This window comes from Rousettus aegyptiacus, unplaced genomic scaffold (genome assembly GCF_014176215.1).
Source record: "Rousettus aegyptiacus isolate mRouAeg1 unplaced genomic scaffold, mRouAeg1.p scaffold_m13_p_2, whole genome shotgun sequence".
Lineage (NCBI taxonomy): Eukaryota > Metazoa > Chordata > Mammalia > Chiroptera > Pteropodidae > Rousettus > Rousettus aegyptiacus.
Genome location: NW_023416295.1, coordinates 171,249,266 through 171,269,365, shown reverse-complemented (window position 1 = coordinate 171,269,365; position 20,100 = coordinate 171,249,266). Strand labels below are relative to the sequence as shown.

Below are 20,100 nucleotides of genomic sequence, written 5' to 3'. Positions count from 1 at the left end.
TAGGGTGTGGACAGAGGTCAATAGGAAGGAAGGGGCATTCCAGGTGGAGGGCCCTGCATGAGCATAGTCATCTATGAGGGACACCGCAGGACAAAGCTCAGAGCAGAGAGTAGCGCATTGGGGTGCTGTATAAAGTGCATGGAGTCTGGAGGCAGCAGACTGGCCAGAGGAAGGGATGGTGGCTCCAGATGCTGCTGACACCTCTGCCTGGCCTGCCATTTTGCCTTCAAGGACCACTCCTTTGTTCTCTGTCTCTATGAGTTTGTTTCCGTTTTGTTTGTTCAGTTTATTTTTAGATTCCACTTAGAAATAAAATCATACAGTAATTGTCTTTCTCTGACGTATTTTGTTTACCATAATAATATCCTCTAGGTCCACCTACGTTGTTGTAAATGGCAAGATTTCATTCATTGTCATGGCTGGGTAACATTCCGTTGCGTATATGTACCACAACTTTTTTATTCATTCATCTATCAATGGACACCTCGGTTGCTTCTATATCTTGGCTACTGTAAATAATGCTGCAACTTATAGTTGCCAGATGGGAGGGGGGTTGGGGAAATGGGTGAAAAAGGTGAAAAGGATTAAGAAGTACAAATCACCAATTATAAAAATTATCACAGGTATGTCAAGTACAGCATAGGGAATATAGTCAAAAATATTGCAATAACTATGTATGATGTCAGGTGAGTATTAGACTTATCGGGGCGATTACTTCATAAGGTATATAAATGTCTAATCACTATGTCGTGCACCTGAAACTAATATAATATTATATGTCAATTGTGATTGAAAAATAAATTTTAAAAAGGGACATCATTCCTTTATCTGGCCAAAACCCTTAGCACTGTTCCTTGCTGGCCACCACTACAGGGCAGCCGTCGCCTGGAAGAGAGTGGCTGAGGCCCAGGGAGAGAGCCTCTCCCAAAGGTGATTTACTGTATCAGCAAATTATCACTTTGATAGGTGCAGAGAGACTCACCCTGAGCGGGGCTGAACATAGGACAAGCAAGTTTCAAAGAAGAGGAGACATTTGCCACAACATGTCCCTCGGGGAGGGGTGGGGTCAAGGGAAGAAGGCTATTTCAGCTGGAAGGTGTCCTGGGGCTGCTCACCGTCTGCTGGGCCCTTACCAAGCATTTCCTACCATGTCGTTTACTTTTCATGCCAATTAGTGCCATTGTCTCTGGTTCTCTAGAGTAGCTCAGAGAGGTCAAGTGAAACAGGTCCAGGGTCACAGAGCCAGTGGCAGAGTCTAGACTGGTCTGCCTGACTCAAAGCTTATGCCTTCTCCACTGGGCTGCACAGCTCAAGGATGGGGCTCCTCTAAGGGCTGGGAGGTTCTCGAGTGCCCCAGATCACAGCTAGCAGATGAGAGGCTGCTCGCCCTGAAACCCCAGAGCTTCTCACTTCCTATGTACATGGTATAAATTCCTCCTTTGGCCCCTGACCAGGGGGAACCTTGGCTGGTGAGTTGGAGTGGAGAATGTTCTCTGATGATTCCATCATGAGTCCCGCTTGGACATAACCCTCTTTGCCATGTGTATATGGTGGTAGGAAGGACCTGGAACTGGACCATGGTGGCATGGTCCAAATTGGCGAGGGAAAGACAGACCAGCTACTAGGGGCGAGATGGTGTCCAGGCTCTCTTCTGGGGTCACAGGGGCCACGTGTGACCCTGGGCATCAGGCGGTAGCGGTGGTGCTGACTAGCCGGCAGCATCAGGGGCTCCAGCATGAGGACACCGGAGTGTTGAGGGGCGCAGCACAAGTGGGGGAGGGAGCAGCAGCCTATAGTATTTGGAGATTTCATGGGCAGATGGGGTAGGATGACAGCCAGTGTTAGAAAACTTCAGCAGGAGGAACCTGGACTCTGGGAAAGGGGTTGGCAGGGACAAGACTGGGGAGGGGAGGAACTAGGTGCTACAGAGGTCCCAACATCTGGGTTGGGCAGGGATCAGCTTGTCAGAACCAGGAAGAGGGTGGAGGTGGATCTCAAAATAAAGGCAGGATTAAGTAGCAGACCCCCGAGGCTTGCGCATAGCCACGCTCTGTAGGAGTCAGGGTTGGCCCCAGTGACCTAGCAAGGGCTGGGCCTGTGAGGTGGCTCCAACAATGGCAGAAGGACCATTAGAATCCAGGAAACAGCAGACCCTGTCTGACCAGACATCGCACTTTAGCAATCTGGGGACCCTAAGGTGATACAGCCTTAAGGAGACCGTTCTTGGAAGTCTAGATTCAGAAAAGGACCTAGGGAGCCCCAGGGACTCATGAATATGGATTTCAGAAGCTAAATTTCTGCCAAAAGAAGGGAGAATCACTATAACTTTTATTCGTCCTAATAGAAACACTGGTTTGCTAGTTTCTCTATTTTATTTTAAAGACAAATGACACAATCCATTCCTTTTCTGCACCCACCTTGAGTCATTCTTACCTAAGAGGAGTCTGACTATCAGTGTTTACTGAATTTATGCTGGCTGCATACATCAGCAGTTTAGAGCAAAAAGAGACCTATCTTCTCCTTCATTTTACTGATGAGGAAACTGAGGTCCAGGTGGGTAAAGAGACTTCCTTCCTTAAGGCCCAATAGCCCAGAGAGAGTGAGGACAGAGTCCAGGCTGCGGAACCCCTGGCCAGAGCTCCCTTTCCCTGGCACCCCCCCCACCTGATTTGGACTCGCCATGGTAACCAAGCCTCCTTCAGCGTGGGAAGCAGAGGCTGCCTAGCAGTTACCTAGCAACTCCCCATAACCAGGTCAGAGCAGGGGGAGGGAGGCACCACACGGTGCCCACCCTGGGGAATTCGGACCTGTCAAAATGGGATTGTCTACATCAGAACGTGTCTGTGGATGACCCTGGGTAGGGCCATACCTAGAAGCACCTGCATGGGGGAGTCTCCCACCAGGATGAGCGAATTGCTGGGACTATGGCATAGATCCAGCTAGCTGGGGCCTCTGTCCCCACAGCAGACACAGGGCCTCATTATGTTTAGTTCTGGTTTCTGTGAATAGCATGAAACCTGCCCCATTGACGTGCTGGTTTAATCTGGAAGGGTGTGTGTGTGTGTGTGTGTGTGTGTGTGTGTGTGTGTAGGCATTTCACCTTAGAGGGGAAAGCGACCATCTCACACAACCATCTTGTTGCTTAATTATCTCAAGAAATGTTTATGGAATGATGTGGTCATTAAATTTATAAATCTTCTAATATTCTTTGTGGATTGGGTCTCGACAGCCATTGCCCACTGCCACTCTACCCCCACCACTGCTTTCCTGTGGGCAGAGCTCTGCCTGGGTTCCCAGGTTCTACCTCCTGTTGGGTCCACCCAATTGGTCTAAGCCAAACAGAGTGGTCTCATTCTCTTGGAAATGGTTGGTTCAGGAATGGCATCTGATCTACTCGTTGCCAATGGGATCTGAAGGAATGGCTGAGGAAGGACTCCTGGGAAAGGTTTTATTCGCTAATTAAAATTGGGAGGGAATGCGTCCCTTCTTCACGGACATCATCAGTCTGCATGTGGTGTCTGGAATTGCAACAGCCACCGAGACACCACCAACGTTCAGACGGCATTGCTGAGCCATTGAATTCAGCAATGAGTTATTGCTCGATGCCCTCCTGGATGTCTCATATGGAATAGCATAAACCCTTTGTTGTTTAGGACACTTCCGGTCAGCGTTTCACTTCCTTGTAGGCAAAAGCCTCCTACTGATGCTCTTGCCTGCATGGTCTTGGCTCACTCACTTTGCATGAGTCTGAGTGGGGCCCTCATTAGACGTCTAGACAAGGCTGGGTATTAAAGGCAAAGGAGTGGGATATAAACCTAAAAGCAACAAATGAACAGGACAAACAAACAGAGACTCATGGACATGGAGAATGGACTAGTGGTTACCAGAAGGGAATGGGGAGAGGGCAGGGGGAAATAAAAAAATAAAATGTTAATACAATTTATGTATATATAGTATGAAAAAAACAAACAAACTGGAATTTTAAACAAACAAACAAACAAATAAGGCAAATAACCCAAAGGAAACAAATGTCCCTCTCCCTGAGTAAGTTCAAGATATGATTCCTTAGTCCTTCATCTCCTGGATTGGAACTGAGATTGGACCTGCAGCTGCTTGCCTGGCTTCTTGTAGGTCCGAATAGACTTCTTTCCAAAGAGCCTGAAAGCTCCTCTCACAGGGTCTAGCATACTTCATTCAGTGGGGTGCTGGAGCTGGCCCCTACCTGCTCCTGAGAGCCAAATGTGCACATCCCTTCCGCACTCTGAGTTCAGCGATGTCATGTTGATAGCTTGAAACCAGCCATGGTGGAACTTATTTTATAAGCAGACTTAGTTTTTAGAGCCGTTTTAGGTTCACAGCACAGTTGAGCAGAAGACAGAGATTTTCTGTATGTCCTCTGTCAACAGCCCCCACCAGGGCGGTACATTTGTTCCAACTGATGAACCTCCGTTTCGTATTCACCCAAAGCCTGTAGTTTACATCAGGGCTCATTCTTGGTGTTGTACATTCTATGGCTCTTGACGAATGTGTAACAACACGTAGCCACTGTTATGGTATCACAGGGAACAGTTTTGCTTTACTAAAAATCCTGTTCTTCTCTCCCTCCCCCTCCACCCTTGGGGACCTTCAATTTCTTTTTTTACTCTTTCCATAGTTTTGCCTTTCCCAGAATGTCATATAGTTGGAATCGTACAGTACGTAGCCTTTTCAGACTGGCTTCTTTCACTCAGTAATATCCATTTAAGGTTCCTCCACATCTTTTCATGGCTTGATAGCTTCTTTCTTTCTTTCTTTCTTTTTTTTTTTTTGGCACTGAATAATATTCCATTGTCTGGATAAACCACAGTTCGTTTATCCATTCACCTACTGAAGGACATCTTGGTTGCTTCCAAGAGTTGACAATTATGAATAAAGCTGCTATAAACATTCACGTGCAGGTTTTCGTGTGAACATAAGTTTTCAGCTCCTTTGGGTAAAGGCCAAGAGCATGATTGCTGGATTATATGTTAAGACTATATTTAGTTGTGTAAGAAACTACCAAACTGTCTTTCAAAGTGACTGTACCATTTTGCAGTCCCTCCAGGAGTGCACGAGAGTTCCTGTTGCTCCCCGTCCTCGCCAACATTTGCTGTTGTCAGTTTTGGATCTTGGGTTTTCTAAGGGGTGTGTGGTGCTATCTCATTGTTTTAATTTGCATTTTCCAAATGGCATATGAGTTGGAGCTTCTTTTCATATGCTTACTTGCAGTCATCTTCTTCAGTGAGATATCTATTCAAGTCTTTTGCCCATTTTTTAATCGATTATTCAATTTCTCATTGTTGAGTTTTAAGAGTTTTTTGGATATTCTGAATAACAGTCTTTTATCAGATGTGTCTTTCTCAGGTATTTTGTCCCATTCTATGGCTTATCTTTTCATTCTCTTGACATGGGGTAGGAATATTTACACCACAGAAGTGACGAATGTGACAACAAATTGGGGCTTTCCCTCAGCAAGCCGATTGGTACACCTTTGCTAGCACATCAGTGCATTTACACATTAACCATTTATTGGATGAAATGTTTGCCCTTGCCCTCACAAATACTCAGTCCAGTGGAGGACGCAGGTCAATGCACCTGAGTCTCAGGATAGAGGCAGAGCAAGGATGCTGCAGGAACAAAAAGGAGGGCATCTGCATCAGCCACGAAGTTGGGATGGCTTCCCAGGGCACTGTAAATATTTCAAAGTGATTAGCAGCTGTTTGGATCCCTATGCCCAGTAAGGCAGCCAACCTGCCACATAGAGCTCTATTTAACTCGCTCTCAGTAGCCACATTGCATGCACTCAGTAGGCACATGTGGCTACAAGCTATCACATTTATCACATCAGACTGAGCGAGCAACTATAAAACTTTTCCATCACCTCAGAAAGTTATATTGGACAGGCCTGGTCTAGACAAAAACAAAAAAAAAAAAAAACAAAAAAAGTGGGAGAAAGGCTTTCCAGGCAGAAAGAACAAAATGGGAAGACTCGGAGTCTGAGACAACATGAATCATTCTGAGGAGAGAGGGATGTGGCAGCTGAACAAACAGGCATCATCGGATCATGAAATATCTTTAGTTTAAAGCTGAGGAGTTTCAACTCTAGTCTGAAAGCGATGGGGGAACCCCTGGAGGCTTTTGAATAGAAGCCTGATGTCATCAGCTCTGCATGTTAATAAGATCTCTCTGGCAGTTTGTGGATGCCAGCCAGGAGGCAGGGAGACCAATTCCAAGACTGACCTGGGAGAGAAGCGAGAGATGTTTGAAATGAGGCACCGACCGTGGCAAGGATGCAGTGAGAAGACAGAGAGGAGAGATGGGAAGGACCTGCTGGCTGATTGTGTCTGGCCCCTAGGAGGTTCTTTGTAAATATTTGTTGATTTAATGAATTAATTCTAGCTGAGCCCAGATTGTACAACTGAGTACACATCCCCTAGGACCCTAGGTGGTATCTTTTGCACAAACGAACAGGTCTAGGGTCATCTTTTTTTTTTTTTAGCAGAAGGGGAAAGGGACAATAGGGAGAGAGACAGTCGAGATGGAAAGGAAGTTGGCATCCTCTGTCCTGTCTGATGGGTCCAGTAAGAAGGGAACAAGCTGTGGTCGTGGAAGATAGGACCCTGATCCCAAGCAGTGCCTCTCTGGGGCCCAGGGACAAGGGCTACTCAGAATTGGGTGCAGGCTATTCTCCACCCTACCTCTTCCCTAACCCCCTTTGCCACAGGGATTGCAGGGCAGGTTTGGTTTCCTGAAGGGTCGGGCCATTTCACCAGTAGACAGATGCAATGCACAATGGGTCCACAGCATCAAGAAAGATGCTGTCAGCAGAGAATGTTTGGGGGCAACCAAATATGGCCAGAGTAGGAGACATAAGCAGACCCCCGGTGCTTAAACACATGAGAAATTCCAGCCTCCCTCTCTTGGACTCTCAAAGGTAACTGGAGGAGATTTTGGGGGCAGATGGCTCAAAGCTATTGTAACACGAACATTGATGTTCATATCACCTTATTTGCACCTATAGGCCGGGGACATTTTGGTTACAGAATGAATGATCAGTGACACAAGGCAGCTTTCACTTGTTCATTTAGTAAACAAATATTTATTGAGCCTCTGTCTGCCCTGCACCATGCTAGATGCTGGACGTAGGATGGTTTACAAAAGAGGGCAGATCCTTGCCCCCAGGGGAGCTTACAGTCTAATAGTCATACGAATGGGTCTAGTGCCACCACCTGCGTATGTGCTCTTCAGGAAAACCACCACAGCCACAGGATGGTCTAACGGGCAGGCTTATTTTAGATTGAGGGTCAGGGAAGGGCAATTTGGAAAAGTGACATTTAAACTGAGACCTGGAGACGCACAGGAGTTGGCCAGGTGAACAGCAGGGGGTACATCTTCCTGGTGGAGGGAACGGCAGGTGTGAAGGATTTGGGGACACATCCTTGGCCATCTAGAGGCTGAGACAAGGCCAGTGGGGCAGGGGCATGAAAGCAAGGAGGGGAGAGGCACAAGAGTAGGCTGGAGAGGGAGGCAGGGGCCAGGCCTCAGAAGGCCGCATGGGACTTTGCATTTAAATCTAAATGCAACGGGCAGGCGAGCGACGCGATCAGAGTTATGCTTTATGAAGATCGCTCTGGAGAATGGAGTGGGCACAAGAACGAGAAGTCTTCTAAGGGGGAGATGCTGCTGGCATGGCATTCGTGATGGCGGGAAGTGGAGTGGAGGAATCTGAGAAGTATTTAAAAGATACGTCGAGATGATGTTTTTGTCACGCCCTTGCCTTGATATAGATAGGTTGAAGTGTTGCGTTCAGGCAAGACAAACAGCAAATATTTTGAGCATGCCAATGTGACTCCCAGGTGGCCTGTTTTGGTTTGGGTTAGCTGAGAACTAATAATGTCACATTGGTCATTCCTCTGTCTCCCAGCAGGAACACCCCTGGCAGGAAGCAATTTTATGTTTAAAGGTTTCCTGAGAAAGCTTTCACAATTTCTTTGGAAACCTCTGCTCATGTTTAAAATAATTACTATTAGGAAATCTGAACGCCTCTCGCCCTGAAGCTTCTTGATTCTTGATGGAGCTGAAGATGCTAAAATAATAAGTCACGTGGGTAACCAAACATGAATGCTGTTGTAATGACAGTTCTGGATTATGTCTGTCTGTCCCACAGCCAAAGCGACTTATATGTTAGCAACAAAGATGCCTGAAGAGCTTTAGAAAAGGGATCCAATTAGATTTTTGTAGCTGTATCACTCATTGCCAATTTCGTTGCTTTTTCTTCTCAGAGCGTGGTCCGCAGACCTGGGAACATACTTCAGAGCTTGGTAGTAACGCTGCCGAGGACCTGCACTGAATCGGGACCTGCATTTTAACACACTCTCCAGGCATTTCAGAGGCACATTTATTCTGAGAAGCACCCTAAGGCCATCTAAAAGTGGGTGGACTGTGGCAGGCACCCAGATATTTGAAATGCAGCAAGCCTCAGCAAGTGGTTAGGGAAACCAAACTGGTCCAACAGGAACTGGATTTTCTCTGGAAGCTACCAGCTCCCAAGTCACACAGGGCATTTTGGCAGAATTCAGAGACAATATGCCGCTTCCTGGTCGTGTGGCTGGTGAGAGGTGCTGAGTGGATGGGCCCCTGGTGCTGAGATGCCGTCAAGTGCAAAGGGCTCCCTAGGGGCTCCCCAGGTAGCACCAGAAGCCAAGGCGGTCAGCCCCCACCTCCCACCCCCGGTATGAACAGTTTGGTCCTTCTTCTCTTAGTTTGGTCACTAAGGGCCCTGTTCTCTGGGTGGTTATGGTGACTCTTACTTCCTTCTGAACTGAGCTGCATAATGAGAAGGCTGTTTTTGCACCTCAACTAAAAATACTCCCATGACGGCCTCTGGTGGAATAAGAGGTTCGGTTCCAGGGGCTTTGAAAGCTCTGTCCCCACCGTGTGGTCAGCCTCTGCAGGCCAGTGACCCCTGCCCCCAGCTGGTGGGCCTGCGACACAACCAGGCACGGCCTGGCCAAAACAACGGCCCTTCTTTGATCATTACTTTCCCGAGAAATGTTTTAAGGCACAAAATCCAGGCCAGCACCCAATCATGTCACTCTGTCCTCCCCGGGGCTGGTCCTCCCACACAATCAGACAAACGGACGAAGTTCGTGGGCTGTTGAAAGCATAGGGTTTGTAAATACTGCAAAATCAAACGTTACCCCGGGCTTTTATTTTACCGTAACCTGTTCATATTCCCTAGCACCAAAATAGCTTCTCCAGTCGCCTTTGCCTTTGTTCTCTCGCCTCTGTCCATCCCTCTGGAGACTTTGCCCCCTGCCTTCTGCGGGGCTCATCTGTCCGCTCCAAGTCCTCCTCCCCGCCCGCCTCCGCCCCTCCTCCTGGCGCCCTGTCTGCCCATCGACACCGGCGTCTTCCTCGCTTGTCTCACTTGACCTCGTGCTCCCTCTCCCGCCCCGCCCGCCTCTCGGCTGTTCCTCCGGCTTTTGAAACGTCTCCTCCGCTACCCTGTCCTTCCCGCGCTTTCATTTTCAGAGGCTGCGAGAAGCGCCTCGCGCTCCCCTCCCCCTCCCCGCTCCTCTCAGGCTATTTTCTCTTCCCTCCCAAGACCCGCCACAGAGTCCCTTCTTCCCCCACCCCCATCCCAACCCGTTTTTCTCCAAAGGCGATGTAGGGATCAGAGAATTGTAGAATTCAGAGTCAAAGGGACACAGCCTACGGGTGCTCTGACAGTTACTCCTGAGTCACGAACTCTTTCTTCTCACATCGCCCTCGACAATGGCTGCCCCGGCCCTCCTGAGAGCAGGAAGGGCTAGGGGAGACGTGAGAGACAGGTCCCCACCTGGCCCGCCAGCGCTCTCTCACTAATACTTTCACCCCAACCCTTTATGTCTTAGCGCATGCGCACGCGTACGCACCCCTTCTAGGCGTCCTTGGTGCAGACCTGTGTGCTCCCAGTCTCCCCTAAAACACTGATGTCCCTTCTCCCAGCCAGGGCGGTCTGTGCTTCACACCCTGGGGTGAGCACTAGGAAATGATTCTATTCTGAGGTGCTGGAGGGAGACAGTGGGGTTCCTCTCCCCAGGGGCAGCTCTCGGTGGGGGGAAGGTGCTGGCAGGCATGCAAATAGCAGGGGAACAGGAAGCTCATCTGAAAGTCAGCTCCCACCCAGGGTCATGGTCAATCAACCAACCAACCAATCAGCCCATCGCCAGTCAATGCTCTCGTGGGGTGGGCGTCTCTCTGTGTCACTGGGCAAGGCATCTTCGAAACACAGAGAACCGAGAGGGAAAGCAGAGCCCTGGAGAGACCCTTTGTAACAAAGAACAACAATGGCTTTAACCCCCATCATCCCCAGCCAGAATCTGGGGTGTTGCTATCTTGGCCGCTGGGGGACACAGAGGTTACACCCATGGAAGCCCCTCCATTTCCCAGGACTTGGCTCCTCAGGGTGTCTGTTTCTCCATGCCAGTTACGAGGAAGAGGGTTAGCCGAGGACCTGCATCTGCGGGAGAATAAGGCCTTGGCTGAGCACCACCCGGGAGGCCGGCCCTGCCCAGGCCTCCGGACGCCCGTGCCCCGGTCCTGCCCTCACACCCTAACCGCTCCGGCTCAGGCTTGCGTGGCCGCGCCCCGATTCTCGTCCAGCATTCCTCACCCTTGAAGGACAGGAGGGAAGCTGCTCTGCAAACCTCCCAGGCGAGTGCGCTTGCAGGTTAGCAGAACGTGCCCCACCAAGTCCAACCCCGCCCTGCTGCTTGGCGTCCCACGCCAGGTGTAGATCTCTGCTGAGCTACTCAGTGAACATTCCCAAGATAAGGAGGAAGCGGTGCCATCCTAAGGACAGGAAGAATTTCAGTTTCACTTCCAGGTCCCTGCCACCGGCACACCTGCTGACGGGAGTAGAAAAACAACTCTGAACATAACCCTCTCCCTGAGTTCCTTTCATATCAGCTAATTAACCAACCAAATTGCCAATAAATTACTATTATAAATGTGTGTATACATAGGCGTATATATGTGGACATGTGTGCACACACACATGTATGTAGATGTAGTTCCAGCTTTTCTTCCGTGCTCCCTCTCTGCAGGCAGCTTCAGACGAAAGCCTCTGACCCCTCCGGAAGGGCTTCATCGGATCATGGGTGCCACGTAGTTGGCAGGGAAGAGGCCGAGTTTGTTGTGCAGGCGGCCAGTCCACCAGGACGGGTTGGAGCTGTCCAGGACCTCGAGCACCTCCCCGCAGTGGAATCCCAGCTCATCATCCTCGAGGGCCTCGAAGTCATACAGCGCCCGGGCCCACCGCACACGCTGTTGGGGGAAAGCACAGGGGTGTCCTGCTGAGCCGGTGGCCAGCCCCCGGAGCCACCGTCACACAGAAGAGGTTCTGCCGGCTCCGGCATCAAGACAAAGTCCTCCGTCAGCAGCTCGCCCGGAAGGTTGACGTATGGCTGTCCAGAGACATTTCGAACCCCACTGTGACTGAAAGCGGGGACCGGATGCACAGCCCTGAGCGCGGAGGTACCAGAACCCACCGGCCACTCACGAGACTCGGGACCTTTGGCTGAGAGACATGTCATTCTCCAAGGCCCCAAGAGAATCCCTGAGAACCCGTCTCCCTACTTCAACAGGTAGTCTTTCTATTTCCTTCATGTGACACACAAAATGGCAGTGCGCCCAAACTAGCAGCCCTTGGTGCTAGCACAACCAAGTCAGGATGGCTCTCAGCGATGAAGGCGACAGATCTCCCTCCGTTAAAAACAAAGCCAAGACATACGGGAAGGACCGGGCGAGGCCGAAGGGCAAACCAAGAACAACAGACCAGACGGTGCCAGCCTGGGATCAGCTCTACCCCGGAACTCTTCCTCCCACCCCCACTGTCATGGGCTGGGTCCCCACCACCTCTAATTGAGCTCCGTGCAGTTTGACGTCTCTCCTGGAGGACCAACTCTCTCTCTAACTGCCCACCTTGCCTCCTCCACTGAGCCCAGAGAGGGAAAGTTCACATACCCCGGCCACCTGGAGTTGCACTGGGTCCGTGTGTCTCCGGTGCATGAGGGCGGCGTTCACTTCACTGCCCATGCCCACGCCACAGTGCCCGTCGTTGATGTCCAGGCTGCCTCCACGGCGCTCCTAGAAACAGATGCAACAGAGGACCCGTCACCACGCGGCCAGAAGCATCCCTCACAGGCTCCCCCAGTGCCTTGCTCAGATGCCATGGACACAGCCAGTGTTCCGAGAATCCTTTCTGATGATAACAATAAATCCTAGATGAGGGGCGGGATGACAAAGAGACCTTAGATTCTGAAGGCAAAAATGATGGCAGGTTTCATCTATTCAATCGAGAAGTATTTATCAGGCACCTACCATGTGTCTAGCACTTTACAAAGCACTGGGGATATGTAGCTGGACAGAGAAGGTCCCTGTCTTCGTGGAGTGTCAGTTGAAAGGGTGAACCATGCACATTCGAGTGATAGGTGAACAAAGAGAAGAGCGTCTAAGTCTGAGTAATCAGGGAAGGCTTCATAGAGGAAGTGAAGTTTGAACTTTAGCTTAAAGGGGGAGGAGGATCGGCCAGGAAAGGGCATCTCAGGTGGAGGCGACAGCAGATAAAAAGCCTCAAAGGCATGAGAGAAAGCACAGTGGACCATTCTGGTAACTAACAGCGTGCAGCGTTGCCAGGATGAGCGTTTTGTGTGGGGAGCAGGGGCAGGTAGCAGGAGGTGGGGCTGGGGACACAGATATGAGCAGCTCACAAAGGACTCTGTACGCCCCGCTAAGAAATTCAGGAATGATGTTATCAGGCTGTATTGTCCATCTCGGTAAGCTGCCTAAAATCCCATCTGGAACAAGGCAGGGGACAGATAGAAATAAATAAATAAATAAACAAGCAAACAAATAGGCAAGGCTCCATTGCAGGTGTTAATCCTTTTTTTTTTTTTCTTTTTTGTAGATCTGGACAGCCAGGTGGGGTAAGGAGCATGACTAGATTTAAAATTGTGTCGATAAGAAAATGAAGCAATTGTTCACTAAATCCTCAGGGCAAGAAAGAGAGAGAGAGAGAAAGAGAAAGAGAGAGAGAGAGAGAGAGAGAGAGAGAGAGAGAGAGAGAGAGAGAGAGAGAGAGTGGTGTGTGTGTGTGTGTGGTGTGTGTGTGTTTTAAGGCAGGAGCCATTGATTTCAGAGAGGCTTCTTTTCCAAAACAGTTTCCATATCATATTTCTGCTACTGGGTGCCCCGAACTTAGTGAGACATGACGATGCTGGGCTGGGCCTGGGATGTGGCTCTCCCCCACACAGGGCCGGGGTCACAACAGACCCCCAGCATTTATTTTCTATGGTTGTTTCCAGCATTGCGGGGACTTTTCACACACTAAGTGGCAGAGGAGACCAGTGGCCTGAGCCTCAGTGGAGAGGAGGACCTCCTCGCCACCTCCCTGTGCCCTTTCTAGATACCTGGTGAAAATGGTGATGCTGCAGGTACCGCTGCTGGGCTGGCGGTGGGGCTGGGGGATACTGCGATGGAGTGGGCGGTGGGTGATCCGACAGCTTTCGGTTCATGGAAGGCCGGATTTCTTCTCCCACAGTCCCACTGAGGTGTGGGCCTCCGGGCGGCCTCCGGTCCAGGCTGTTGCCCCGGCGACCCTGGGAGAGAACAGAGATGAGGCGGATCCATCCTCCTCCTGCATCTCCTGGCCCTACCTCACCCTTCGGGCAGCTGTGTCCCAGACTTTGCTCATGACAGCGGATGGAGAGTGGGGAGGGAGGCAGCTTAACGAGAACAAGTGGTTCAGACTCTCGCGTTTTCCAAAGTGGCCTCTGCGTTCTCAGATTCTTCCGGTCAGGGGATGTCAGGGCTCTGGTTCCCAGCCTGACACCTTCCACGTGGTGTCCACTCAGTCCACCGCTAGTGGGCTCGTTTTCCTCTGTGTAATCAAGCTTCCACGTTCTATTTCACCGACACAATACCATCCCCGCTTATCGCGTGTTGCCACACCGCTGGACATCCTACCTTCCCGATAAGCTCCGCTATTGACTTTGCATGATTTTTAACTGTCATTTATAGCCTGGTGATAGAGACCCAAACACAACACTCTTGCAGCACCATGGAAACCAGGCCTGCGCTGGGCATGCTGGGAGGAGCAAGGCCTTCTTCCTAACGCTGCAGCGACCTCATGGATCAGAGTTGTTTCTCGCTACTTTTATTTAACAATCACAGAGGGCTCTGGCTTAGCATATGCCAGGCCTTCTTCTAAGCACTTTACAGATAGGAACTCATTTAATCCAGTTTAATGCAGTTTTATGTGGCTTCTCTCATCTCTGCATGCACATCCTAGTAAATTAATACCTCTGCCCGTTTCCTGCTTAAAACCATTCTCAAGGTCTTGGTTAACCTTTGTTTTTCTTTCTGAACTTCCGTATGCACTTGACGGGAATCCCCTCTTCTCCCCCGACTGTAACTTCTCAGGCTTAAGATCAGGCAATTACTTGAAAGAGATGGTTTTCTTTATTCCCCCAAAGTATGTGTTGCTTTGAAAGTCTAAATGACTTTTCAAGTCCCCTGGCCCTACCTCACCTTTCAACTATTCCAGTCAATGCTTCTTTCTATAATACCTGTCTCTTATAACCACATTCTTTCCTTTGAAAAATATTTTATAAATTGTGTGTGTGTGTGAATTTACTTACGGGAGCCAAGTTAGTATTTTCTTTGAGCCTGTACTATAGGCCAGACCTTGCGGCAAGTCCTATAACTGCATTATCTGATTTGATCCTCATGATAGCCTGGTGAGAGAGGTATTGTATTCTCTCCACGCCGCAGAAGCTCAGAAAGATCTCTTAACGTGGCTAGGTAATAAGGATAGTTAACCAAGAAGTCGGGACTCAAAGCCAGGTCTGTTGGATGCATTTTCTATGAAAACACTACTCTATATTCCAAATTGTTCCAAGAGCAAGAGTTCCAGGGCCAGTTTTCTCCTTCACTGCCCCCTACCCTGACCTCGAATCCTGTCACAAAGCTCTAGCCAGGACCCCAACTGTGATGTAGTAATATCTACAAGTAAAACAATGATATCCACGATAAGAGCTATTGTGCACAGAGTGCCTGCAGTGTGATTAGGGGTGACGTAAGGATGGGGACACATTACCTTTCTAACCTTTACGACCATTCTATGAGGTAGCTATCACTACCATCCCGACTTTATAGATAAAGAAACTAAGAATCAAAGAACTTTCCAAGGTCACCTAGCTAGGAAGTGTTAAGCCAGGATTTAAACTGAGACCCAGCTTCAGAGTTCTTCTGCCTTTCAGAGTCCTCAGAGGACCCGTCCTAGGGGCACACGTGGGACTCAGGCTGCCTCACATCTCCGGATGGGAAGGGGCTGGCTGAGACCTGAAGCATACCTGATCTTCTTGGGTTCTGTTCCGCAGGAAGATCTGCTTCTGTTTGGAGATGGATGTCGTCCTGTAGAAGTCCACCAGCTTATTCAGGGATGGAAACTTCTCTGTCCACAGGAAGTAGTTACCCTTGTTGTCTCTCATGACCTTGAAGTGCTGAACATCCTCCTCATGCCTAGAGATCAAGGAAAATCCAAACCATACGTTACATGGTGACAATGTCCCCGCCAATGGATGCCAGGGTTCCATTAGGGCAGGGCATGAAGTTATGGGTGGCTCCTGTATCTCTAGGCAGGTGGGGGGCCTGGTCGAGCTCCCGGGGGGAGAGTCGAGGAAGGACCACTCAGGACACGAGCTGTGCTGGAGGGGGTTTTTACATCAGCAGAAGGCAATCTGTCTTCTGACACTGAAGCCAACCTTTTGCAAGAAGAAATGTTCTAAGCGCTTTAAAGGCGATGAGGTCAAGGACCTTTTTATAATGTTTATTTGAAACATGGCAACCCTTGAGTTCTGTACTGTGCTAAGGACTCTGCCAAGACTCAGAGGGGAGGGTTTTTTTCTTATTGTTCTGTTATCAGAAATGCTTTGAACCAGCTCCTTCAAGCCCATAAACTAGCTCTGGATCGTAAGACGTGACCTTGAGGGACTTGTCACACTTTGTTCTTTACATAATGAGTATCTCTGGGTCTTGGTTTATGTTTTTGCATAAATAAGGTTGCAAACATTTCAAGCTTTTGGGGGGAAAAGCGTTACAGAGAATTATGGAGTTTTAATTGGAAAGGACCGCAGAGATTATTTCGTCTTATGTTTTCATGTTACAGCTGAGGATGCTGAGGCTCAGAGAGATGGAGGGGCGTGGTCAAGGTCGACATCAGCGAATGGCAGAGCTGAGGCAGGAAACCCCGGGTCTCTGATTCCAGTCTAGTGAGCTGGGCCTGTCACACCATGCGTATGTTCTAACTTCTTTTAGGTCAGTACCTTTTGACACCAGCTGGAGTGATGGGTCACATTTGTATCGGGTTTGGAGAGATTGGGTTTTATTCATCAGAAAGGAGAACTGGACCTTAACTAATAGCTCCAGTCCTTCTTCGTCACAAAGCCATTCTCTTCAGATGTCAAGTTTATTTGTCCAATGGACATATATCCGTACCTAAAAATTAACTGGTGCTAACGGTGCCAGTTGCCCGATCCAGCAGAAGAGTCAAGAATTTAAAGTGCTGGAAAGTAAAGAGACCACTGAGCATTAGTGGAGGTTTCTGAGGGGCGGGCTTAGTGGGCCACGTGGAGAGGGGACAGGAATTCTGATCTTCAGTCTCATCTGATGTGGCGGGCTCCGCTCATGGCCCGGTGAACCCATGCAGCGACTTCTGCTTGGCTGCTCTGGGGGAGCAACGGACGCTTCGCAATTGCTGCATGGCCTTCCGCTTGGTTTAGGCCATTAACAGATGTTTTCTTCACTCTCACACCACATGGCTCAGCTCATAGTCATTACCCCTCACGTCTGGGTGAGAAGGAGGAAATATTCCTGTGGTCTAATTATTTGTCCACTGCCTCTTGGTCAAAGAACTCGGAGAAATATTAGCCCTCTCATGCTCGTGAGCTGAGAGGACGAATGCCAAGGTTGCAGCTGGGCATCTGGACCTACGGAGGCTGTTCTGAGAGGGGCCAAGAAAAGGATGTAGCTCAGGGCTCCAGATGCTAAAGTCTCGTGTTTCAGGCCCTTAACAAATGCTAAGTTACAGAACTACAATTAGCTCTTAATTATCTGTGCCCATGACAAAAAGAAGCTGTATAAATAAATAAAAATGATTTCGCTCTGGAATACATTATACTACATTTCTGCAGAAGATGTAATAATGATTATGGTAATAATCACCCTAACAAGAAGCCGCATTGCCTCAACAGCAGGGGAAGGCTGGGGCAGAAGTCAAGGCTTACTGTTTTACAGAATTCACTTTAATCGAGGAAATAAAAAACCATAGTTCCAGTCAAAAAAGCCAGAGTCAACTTCATGCAAACCAAAGGCACCAAGAGCTGCCCTTCAACCTGACAATTCACTGGGTCTAGTCTGTACTCAGGACCCTTAAGAAATAGGCTGGACTTTAAGATCCATTAATGGAGCAAAATTTCATTAATTAAGGCCTAACAAACTTACAATTTGTGCCACATCAATATTGGCCTGAGCTGAAATTTACCATCCCTCAAGCTATGAAGAAGTGTTAGTTAAGAAAAATTAAGAGTTTAAACAAGACTGCAAGGGCGATGCTAAGATCACCAGGTGATCTCTTAGCACTTCCGAGGCATACGTGTGTGCAAATGGTTGATCCATTATTCCTAAGTCCCTCCTACCTATTCCTTAAAATATGCACTCCTTCTGAATGGTGAAGTGACCTCAGTTTATTACCTGAGATTGGATTTATGTACTTAAAGCACCCAAGCTGCATGACTTTTAGCATATATTGAATAATCCAGACCAGCATTTCCTGTCGACCTGACTCGACAGCAGGATTCACAGCGCAGGAGTCACCTTCCTCCTGCGCTGCTCTCAGCACGAAGTCGTGCACTTTCGCAGGTGGTCACCAAGCCTGACATGTGACTTGCAATCCCCGACATGCTGACCACACACCGTGTGTTCAGACGTGGGGCTTCGGCACGTGGCGCTGCGTCACGTTTATGTCTGGACTGAGTCGCTTCCTCCCGGGCGTTGCACGCTGGCGGCGGAATTTGGCTGTCGTGCTCCCCCCATCCCAGCCTCCTCCCCTCTGCTCTGTTGCTCTGTTTTTGCTGCATTATAATGCACTGAGGTAACTCTTCTTTGTAGAGCCGCCTCCAACTCCGCATGCATCTCACGGCAATGACTTGGGGTTTTTATTTCTCACCCTTCTTCAGACATCCATCAGTAGTAAAAATTAAAAAAAAAAAAGTATTTAGACTTCAAGACGGATGTGGACAATTTGGACTTCTTTTTTTCTTTTTTCTCCCTTCCCACTTCCTTCCACAAATGCTCACTGAGCACCTGCTGGGTACAAGGTGCTGTTAAAGGCACAAAGATGAAGTAGATAAAAATCTTGTCCTTCCAGAAGCACCTGGGCTAGAGGGGAAGACAGATAAATGTGCACAATAATTTTGGTCAAAACCAATGTGCTAGTTACATACACGGTGTTAGAGGAGGAAAATGAATGACATCACAGTTGATAAGACGCCTGGGCCCCTGGCCACCATGCTCCTGAGCAGTATAGGTCATGTGTAAGAGGTCACCTCATGGCTTCAGCAGTCTGGGTCCAGGCAGTGTGAGGAATTGCCAGTACCTGACAGAGATGGAGAAGTCTCCTGGGGAGCTCTGGCTGGCCCGGATGATGAAGAAACCAACATCCTTGCCCATGAGTAAGTCCTCGGCCTGGTGTCGTGTGAGGCCTTCGTGAAACCATCTATTGGGTGAGATAAAACCAGAGGATCTTGGTGAGATGCCAGAGGGGTAGGACGGGGACGTGACCTGAAGGGAGAAGGGCTGGGGACTTTGTTCAGAAGAAAGCAGGAAAAGAAGAGAGAGGGGCCGGGAGCCTTTGAAACCAAACAAAGGGTCCAGGCAGTTTTCGGGCACAGCAAGTGAGTGTTCCCTGTGACGCTCCCTCTCTGTCCCTTCCCTCTAGAAGCCGCTCTTCAGCTCAGACAAACCTGAATCAGGGGAAATGCGAAATGGGACAGTGTGGGAGTGCCTCACTGTGGAAAGTGGCCTCCTGCTGGCAGCTCTGTGAGGGATGTTGCTGAGAAAGAATTGTAGGGATGCCTGCCCTGTTTGCTAGGAAGACAGGGACTCTGCAGGCCCTGGGGGCGACTGGGTGGAGCTGACTCCCAGTTGGGACCTCAGTGGCCCAGAGGGAGAGTGACAGGCCAGGGGCTGGTGCTTCCTGGGTGTGTGGGTGGAGTGCCAGGGGCCTTGCTCAGCCCGCGGGACAGGAGGCTGCAAGGCACCCAGGGAGCCCTGCACACGCACCTGCAAATGAGTGGGGCTGGGAGCCGCCAGGGAACCGAGTCTACACAGCCAGCTCCTGGGCTGCCCCCAAAATCCAGGCTGGAAAAAACGCTTTATCGTGGAAAAGGAGAAAATGAAGAGAAACAGCTTTTTCGGGGGGTGGGGGCGGGAGTGCTGACGGTGGCAGCCTCCAGAAGTGCTGCTGCAGGTGGCGTGGCGCGTTCCGAGCAAGGCCGGGACCGTGTTTTCACCGTAAGCGTCATTGCTCTACACATCTTTGCTGCAAACACCTTTGTCGTAAACATTTTCACTGCGTTACTAACCGGCCAGCCGTAAGGCAGCTTTGCCGTAAAAAAAAGGATAAAGTCACGACAGATAAACGAACATAAAATTTACAAGACTTTCTTTGCATATGCTGGAAACGTCCGCAGCTGCACGGCAAGACCGCGCGGGGACCTGCGCTCGCTTCGTGGATCCTGCCTAAGCACTAGTCTCCGTTCCGGGGGAAACATGGTTTCAACTCTGGGCCCTCCGAGAGGGCCCTGGCGTCTCTTTGTCCTCCCAGTTCACGTGTTTTGAAATAAGAAACCAATTCTTGGGGCAAATCATTGTCATCTAGAAGAAATGCTAAAAATTTTAAGACCCCCCCCCCTCCACGTCTACTTGTCACTGTATGCGGGCTAGCTAAGATTTATAGATACTACAAAAATGGGAGTA

The 20,100-nt window shown here is 49.5% G+C and overlaps 1 protein-coding gene across 3 annotated transcripts in view; it reads right to left on the bottom strand.

Moving 5' to 3' along the window:
- Nucleotides 1-9,646: 9,646 nt before the first annotated feature.
- GRAP2 (GRB2 related adaptor protein 2) overlaps nt 9,647-20,100 on the bottom strand; it is a 60,268-nt gene continuing 49,814 nt past the window's right edge. For 2 of the 3 annotated variants that reach the window (XM_016126447.2, XM_016126446.2), the window contains exons 4-8: nt 18,719-18,838; nt 15,417-15,585; nt 13,473-13,661; nt 12,028-12,150; nt 9,648-11,328 (exon numbers count right to left, since the gene is read on the bottom strand). In XM_016126447.2, coding sequence (XP_015981933.1) covers nt 11,149-11,328; nt 12,028-12,150; nt 13,473-13,661; nt 15,417-15,585; nt 18,719-18,838 — 781 coding nt within the window. In that variant the 3' untranslated portion in view covers nt 9,648-11,148. Of the gene's footprint in view, nt 11,329-12,027; nt 12,151-13,472; nt 13,662-15,416; nt 15,586-18,718; nt 18,839-20,100 lie in introns of those variants that run through there. The other variant, XM_016126448.2, reaches the window with a different exon arrangement.